Here is a 7816-nt window from a genome sequence, read left to right as displayed (position 1 = left end):
AAGATACCAAAGCAATGAAGTTAATTCTCTTTTATTTGTTAAACGGAGTTCCCTCCTTCCCCCACCCCTTCCTCCTCCTGGGCTGGCCTGTCACGCCTTCTCAACACGCTGAAATCATTCAGAGCGGCTTGCAGAGAGAAACACGACATTTATGGTAAGCGTCAGCCTTCAGAAAAAGAAAGCAGTTCATTAATTTACCTCACACTTACTTTAAAGTATGAGTGTGTCCCTTATCCCCTTAATCAATAGATATGATGTACAGTCAATATCCCCACATATTAAAAAGAAGTCGGGAATCCAAACTTTCATTCCACAAACCGTCGACTCGGCTCAATGAAATGTACACCAAGGAAGCAACCTGACTTTGGAATTCAGTAAACCGGGGAGGATTCTTTTGACATCTCCAGAAGCTTTGACATCCTCCAGGAGAGTTCAACAGCAACAATAAAGTAAGAATGTTTCTCCAGCCAGAACAAAATAGTGCTCCAACCTAATCACCTTTTAGTCAATTCCAACTTAAAAGTAGACTTGTGAAAACATTTGTAGCTGCTTAAAAATACAATGACTGTGGTTTTAAAACATGATTATTCAATAGGGCTATGAACTTTTTGCTACCCTGGTGTACTTCCTGTGGTTTAAGAAGTCCCTTACCGTGGCAAGGGAATTGTAATTACATTTCTGACTGCACCTACTAACACAAATGGCAAACAAATGACTAAAACCCACTGAATTTCAACTGAGTTTATATATTAACATGGACATACTAGTAGATCTCTGGCCCATCACTGTTAGAGACACCTCCATAACTCTGGTTCAAAGTTTATCAAAAGCTTGTGTCTGTTTTTGCATAAATAGAACCCATAGATTTTAATCAAAGCCTGATTTTTTCCCTTCAAGAGGCAGTAGGATTTCCTGTGAACACTTTTAAATTTCTGTAATACACTCCCCACTTCTCATCCAAAGTAAAAATAGCCCTCTCTTGCTCCTTTTTCTAATCCTTTTGTATTGAAATTTACACAACACCGCGGGACAAACACACCTCCTCTCCTAGAGTGAAACGTGCACTTCCAAGGCAGAAGCCCACCTCAGAAAAAAGAAGAGGAAAATGCACCATCACATCAAAGTAACAACTTATGGGTGCGGGTTCACATACGTCCTCACCTCTACCCCCAAAGAAAACCTCTCCAACTTCCAATTTTTTCCCTATTTAGCTGGAAAGCCACGCAGGGAAAGGGCAAGTCTTTTTGCCTACAAAGATGTGAGCGTACAAGTTAACACCAAAATACGAAACAAAACAAAACAACCTTCAAGATTTTAAAGGGAACCACAGGAAGTTGGTGACATTTGCGAATATTTATTTACCCAGCCTCACTCAACTTCGTAGCCAGTTTCTTCCAATCGCCAATCTCCCTCTTGCGCACGAACACTTTGTCTTGTTTCTATTCCCCACCCCCAGCTTTGGTGCGCGCGCACACACGCACACACACACAAGCGCGCGCACACACATGAACACAAGCGCGGGCTCACACCCTTCCTCTTCTCTCGCATAAGCTCACACATTGGCACCCCTCCTTCTTCACCCTCACCAAACACATCCCTCCTCTCCCGGCTCCTGCTTTACCGCAATGACCCTCTTCTTCCCTTAGCTTCGTCGCACACAGTTACATGCGCGTGCACTCACACCCTTCCTCCATACTTTCCCGCTCGGTCCCTCTGCGCACCCCCAGTGTCGCACACGCAGTTACACAGCACACACAACACTCTCCTGCGCTCTCTACTCTCCCCTTCTCAGTGTCTCTGTGGCACTGTCACAATGGCATCCTGTCCCCATCTGCACTGTCCCCTAGTTCTTGGGCCAGGTCTCGCGCGCGCACACGTACACACACACAGACACACACGCACTTTGCAACACACCGGCCCGCCTCCCCTCCTTTGCCACCCCCCTCACCGGCGGCGCCGATGACCTCACGGCGCGCGCGCGGCGCGGCCCGGCGAGCCCGCAGATTGGCTGGCTGCGCCTCCGCGGCACTTCAAAGCCGGAGAGGGAGCTACAATTGTGGTGGAATGGGCGGAACTGATCATTGTATTGCACACCTCTAAAAAAAACACTGCCTCTGATTTATCAATATAAAAAAGATCCTCTGAGAGGAGGAGGGCACTTTTGTGTGATGGCAACTTCACTTCTAGGGGTGAGTCTCAGGATTTTCTCTTGCTGGTTTAATTAGTTTCCTTTTATTGCCGATCGGAGGGGGTTAAAGTCGCCCCGGCCAGGCCACGGGCTATCAGTCTCTCTATTGAAAGCTTTTTTTTTTTTTTCTTCTTTAAATACAAGTGAGTTTGGAGAAAAGAAAGGAGGAGAGGGGGGCCGAGCCACTTTTTTCAGCACAGGAAAAGGTTGGAGGGGCATTTAGCCGAGCCACCTCGCCGCGCCTGGCTGCTCCCAGCCCGGGAGACCTGCGCCCAGCCCACTTTTCAGGCGACGATCTCGGGGGTAAAGAGAGCAAGGTTTTCCTCCTGGCCAAATTGCAGATTCACCTCTTTCCCCTTAAAAAAAAAAAAAAAAAATCGCAGCCCGTCTTGTCTTGCAGGTACGTTGAACTCCTTTTTACTATAGTAGATAGACTGGGAGTGAACCTTCCTGTTTGATCTCTTTTGGCCTGGGAGAAACAACCCGGGATGGGTTTCTGGGGGACCGGAACAGGATTTTTCAAAGCTCTCTCTGGATTACAGGGGAAGCGTTCTTAAAAGCAGTCCAAATGCTTTTCGCCCCATGCTTGTCGGCAAAGGAAACTTCCTTCCTCCCCAATCTGGACTTTTTGCTTGTTTGCTTCGAAGTGTCTGGGGCCTTCTGTACACAAGAGTGTTGTTTTAGGTGAGAATACTTGTCAAACTCTTCTTTAGCGTTGCGCTTTGCTGCGGAGTCAGACGCCGGCAGCCCAACTTGTCCCCTCCCGTAGAGTAGGAAGCCGCCGGGCGCCGGGGCTGTTGGGGGCGCCAGGTGAGTGGTGGCGGCACCGCAGCGAGAGATGGGGTGCAGCGGGGCGTCGTGGAGGCTACCGCCGGACTAACGCGCTTCTTTCCCCTCCCTCCCCCACCGGCCCTTTGCCCACCACCCCTCCCCCACCTTCTCTCCTTTCCGCAGGAAGAACCGAGGTTGGGATCCACTCCTCTGGCCATGCTGGCCGCTACCTGCAATAAGATCGGCAGTCCCAGCCCGTCTCCCTCCTCCCTCTCAGACAGCTCTTCCTCCTTCGGGAAAGGATTCCACCCTTGGAAACGCTCGTCGTCCTCCTCCTCCGGCAGCTGCAACGTCGTGGGCTCCAGCCTCTCCGGCTTTGGCGTGTCCGGGGCCTCCCGGAACGGCGGCTCCTCTTCGGCGGCGGCGGCGGCCGCTGCTGCTGCTGCGGCGGCGGCGGCCCTGGTGTCCGACTCGTTCAGCTGCGGCGGCTCCCCCGGCTCCAGCGCCTTCTCGCTCACTTCCAGCAGCGCCGCCGCCGCCGCCGCCGCCGCCGCGGCCGCCGCCTCCAGCGCGCCCTTCGCCAACGACTACTCGGTGTTCCCGGCCCCTGGCGTGTCGGGGGGCAGTGGCGGCGGCGGGGGCGGCGGCGGCGGCGGGTCCTCGGCGCACTCGCAGGACGGCTCGCACCAGCCAGTGTTCATCTCCAAGGTGCACACCTCGGTGGACGGGCTGCAGGGCATTTACCCGCGCGTGGGCATGGCGCATCCCTACGAGTCGTGGTTCAAGCCCTCGCACCCGGGCCTGGGGGCCGCAGGCGACGTGGGCTCCGCCGGCGCCTCCAGCTGGTGGGACGTGGGCGCGGGCTGGATCGACGTGCAGAACCCAAACGGCGCGGCGGCGCTGCCCGGCTCGCTGCACCCGGCCGCCGGGGGGCTACAGAGCTCGCTACACTCTCCGCTCGGAGGCTACAACTCGGATTACTCGAGCCTCGGCCACTCGGCTTTCAGCAGCGGCGCCTCCTCACACCTGCTCAGCCCCGCGGGGCAGCACCTCATGGACGGCTTCAAGCCGGTGCTGCCCGGCTCCTACCCGGACTCGGCACCATCGCCGCTGGCCGGCGCGGGTGGCGCCATGCTGAGCGCGGGGCCGTCGGCGCCGCTGGGGGGCTCCCCGCGCTCTTCCGCCCGCCGCTACTCTGGCCGGGCCACCTGCGACTGCCCCAACTGCCAGGAGGCGGAGCGGCTGGGCCCGGCAGGAGCGAGCTTGCGACGCAAGGGCCTGCACAGCTGCCACATCCCGGGCTGCGGCAAGGTGTACGGCAAGACGTCGCACCTGAAGGCGCACCTGCGCTGGCACACGGGCGAACGGCCCTTCGTGTGCAACTGGCTCTTCTGCGGCAAGCGCTTCACGCGCTCCGACGAGCTGCAGCGGCACCTGCGGACCCACACCGGCGAGAAGCGCTTCGCCTGCCCGGTCTGCAACAAGCGCTTCATGCGCAGCGACCACCTCAGCAAGCACGTGAAGACACACAGCGGCGGCGGAGGTGGCGGCTCGGCGGGCTCGGGCAGCGGCGGCAAGAAGGGCAGTGACACCGACAGCGAGCACAGCGCTGCGGGCAGCCCCGCCTGCCACTCCCCGGAGCTGCTGCAGCCCCCCGAGCCAGGCCACCGCAACGGCCTGGAGTGACGCGCGCAGGCGCTCGCCTCTCTCCCCAGCTGTCTCCCACCTGGGTGCGCCCTGGCCTCGTCTGTCCTGGCCTCGACTGCAGCCTTTCTCCATGCACCCTGCTCGCCCTCTCGATCATTCTTGTCTCTTTCTCCCTCCCTTGACTTAACTCTGTAAAGGGGTTATGGACATGTAAGTAACAAGTCTGGGAGTCCCAGGCCCTGGTTTTCCTTCCCCACGGCAACCCCGCCCGAATGCAGGGCAGCGCTTTCCCTCATCCAATCCCAGGTTAGCATAACGTTTAGAGGTCAGCGGCCTTTGGAGTTAGATCTGGACGAATCCAGTGCCTGGGAGACCAGGGACCACCGAGTTGGCAGGAACCACCCGGCTACATCAGCCTCAGCCTGAGCAGTGAGGAGGGTTGGGGAGAGACAACCCCGACTGTGCAGGCGCCCGGCCGCCTGGGTCCTATAACCACAATCCTGGGCAACCTGGGCCGGCCCGGGAGCGCCCTGCTGAGCAGCTGAGCTCCCCCACACCTGCGCCGGCAGTCCAAGCTCCGTGGGGTGCCGGTCTGGCAGCACCTAGACGCGGGAGAGTTTGCAGAGTTTAGCCTTCCCAACATCAGCTCTGCTTGCTTTTCCTTTGTTCCCTGAGGTGGAACCGATGCAAATTTCAGCAGAGGGCGGTCTTAGAGAGTAGCTGCAGCAGCCTTTCATCTTTATAACGTTTTTTAAAACTAAAATACGAAGGGGGAAAAAAGAAGCAACTTTCCACTTATTTTCCCTTCTAGATAAGTTTTCCCCCCTTTATCAGTAAGCACATCTTTCAAAACTGTGCTGATATTAATCCCAAAGTTATTTTGATCGCAGTAATTTAACTTATGGGGTGGGGGCGGGGGTGAGAGTAGGTGTCTTTTTCTTATGCAAAAATACCCCCTTTCCGGTGAAACCAGATTGTCTTCTTGTTTGTCCTTTCTACCTCGGTTTTCACCATTCCCTAGCATAATCTCCCAATCTTTTTTTTTTTTTTTTTTGCCTAGTTCAGTGGTCAATTTTTATAGTACCTCTTCCTGTAAATTCTCACATTTCACGAAGATTTTATGGTTAAACCTTTTCTTGTGATCAAAACTTAAAAACATGTGAAGAAGCTATCATTTATATCAAATGAGGCAGTAGTTTAAATGCCAAAAGAGGGAAATTGGAAAAAAAATGAAAACTTTGTTAAACTACATCTGACCCTAATGGTTTGTGACACTGGAGAATAATTCTAGTTTAGCTTCCAATTAAATACAACCATCAGTGTGACAGTGTGAGGTGCAGTTGTCCAGGAGACGATTTTGTATAGTATTTTTCTTGTACATTACTTCCAGTAAATATTTGAAAATATATTGAAGTAAACTTGATTTTTTTTTTTTGTCACAGAAATTATTAAGAGTTATTGTTGCGGTTCTGATGAGCTGCAGTTTTTTTGAACTCATTTCTGGAGGTGCAGAGCCAGAAACGCACTTTCGGGGCCTAGTTTTGCTCGAATATGAATTTAGATAGGTATCAAACTGTAACTAAGACAATATTTGATAAATGTTGGATGACATTTAATTTAATGGAGCATGTACTTATTTGCATTTGCTGGCAGTTCAGGCATAGTTAAAGTGAAGAGTTCTCCTATATTTCACAATAACTGGGTCTGCCAAAACCCATGTATTAAATAAATTGTCCAAGTGAAACTCGACTAACTTTGGCCTTTGTGTATTTCCTGAAGGTAATATTGTTAACTGTTAATAAACACTCCTGACACCACATTGAAATGTTTGCAGATTCTGCAAACTAATTGCTCATTGTAATGTTGAAATAATTTGGATATTTCACATTGAAATGAAAAGCCTTTCTCTGGAACATTTTAGACTTGCATTTTAAATGCATGAAGTGTAATTGATTTATTTGTAATATTTTAAATGGTATTAATAAACTCAGATAAAAGACTAGGCCAGTTAATTTGTATTTTTTTCCCCTTTTAAAACTATGGATATTTGCATTTTTATCTTCAGTTTAAATATCTAATTTAAAGAAAATACGATCCTGTTTTGTGATAATATTTAAATAATTGCCTTTTAAGATATTACTTAGATGGAAAGATCCTTTTGGAAAAGCTGTGTTTTCTCTGTTTACCAAGATAAAGAATATAGTGTCTAAGAAATGTAATTATTTACCAGTAGATTTAGCTCATGGCATCAGGATTTACTGACCTCTTAAAATTTGTATTGTCACCAAACAATTCAAAGAAGTTTCCCCATTCTGCTTCCTTGGCAGTGTTGCTAGAGTCAGGTTGTTGGCTGTTGACTGCATTTAGTATTTAAAAGGCCAAGCCTTACATTGGAAGATCAATACATCTAAAATCAAAACATGGGTTTGGGGATAACTTCTATTGTTAGGAGGTGGAGGAGGTCAAGCTAACAAAAGCTTGTTTTTGGCATTCCATGGCTGAGCTAAAGATTATGAAGAGGTAAATATCAGTAGTAGATTCCTGTTGAAATGAGTTATCTGTTCTTTTAAAGTCTCTAAACAGCCACCAAAGAAAAGCAAGGTTAAACCTTAATCTATTTACTAGGCTATTGTTCAAAGGTGTCAATGATGCCAATAAAAAATATTGTCTTGTTACGTCTAAGTGCATTTAAGCAATGGGTGTTCCTTGAGCCATACTTTGAAACATGAAATACTTCAAATGTTGATTGATGTTATTTCAAACTATTTCACTATTAGATCAATATTATTTTGAATCAAACTGAATAAAAAGTTAGTGTGTTGAGATTCTAACAAGTTTAGCTTCTTTCTTTCTGTTTGTCTTCTTTCCACTCTTGAGTCCAGACTTGGTATCTTGAATAGTTTTCACTGAAATTTATGTAAAGTCATTAAAATATATAGAAACAAAGAAAAAATGCAGAGAAGTGTATTGTGAATTCTGGGGAGAGGGAACAATTAGGATTTTTGGTTAGATATGTTTTAGAATAATACAAATTGTGCCCAAGTGGCAGACAGCCTTAATCCTGTTGTGTGTGCAGATATTTGAGGGCTCCAAACCTTATGATTTTAGACATACAAGTTAGCTCTGATTCTTTAGTATACTATAGCTCTTGATAATGGTTATTAAAAATAAAATGGTTTCTTTCTGTCACTTTCTTCCTAGGAATAACAT

At 49.3% G+C, this 7816-nt stretch overlaps 1 protein-coding gene across 3 annotated transcripts; it reads left to right on the top strand.

Moving 5' to 3' along the window:
* The first annotated feature begins 2047 nt into the window (after positions 1–2047).
* Sp8 (Sp8 transcription factor) lies at positions 2048–7440 on the top strand. 3 transcript variants are annotated; one of them, XM_003469797.5, is made up of 2 exons: positions 2048–2189; positions 3143–7440. In XM_003469797.5, exons 1-2 carry the CDS (start codon positions 2169–2171, stop codon positions 4643–4645), a joined length of 1524 nt encoding a protein of 507 aa, XP_003469845.2. In that variant the 5' UTR covers positions 2048–2168; the 3' UTR covers positions 4646–7440. The 3 variants fall into 3 exon arrangements, with proteins under 3 accessions (XP_003469845.2, XP_063095323.1, XP_063095332.1); XM_063239253.1 differs by lacking the exon at positions 2048–2189 and adding an exon at positions 2201–2588; XM_063239262.1 differs by lacking the exon at positions 2048–2189 and adding an exon at positions 2938–2998.
* Positions 7441–7816: the final 376 nt, after the last annotated feature.

The sequence above is a fragment of the Cavia porcellus genome, unplaced genomic scaffold (genome assembly GCF_034190915.1).
Source record: "Cavia porcellus strain 051 isolate PalLab524CR breed Dunkin Hartley unplaced genomic scaffold, mCavPor4.1 scaffold_2, whole genome shotgun sequence".
Lineage (NCBI taxonomy): Eukaryota > Metazoa > Chordata > Mammalia > Rodentia > Caviidae > Cavia > Cavia porcellus.
This window is presented reverse-complemented; position numbering and strand designations above follow the sequence as displayed.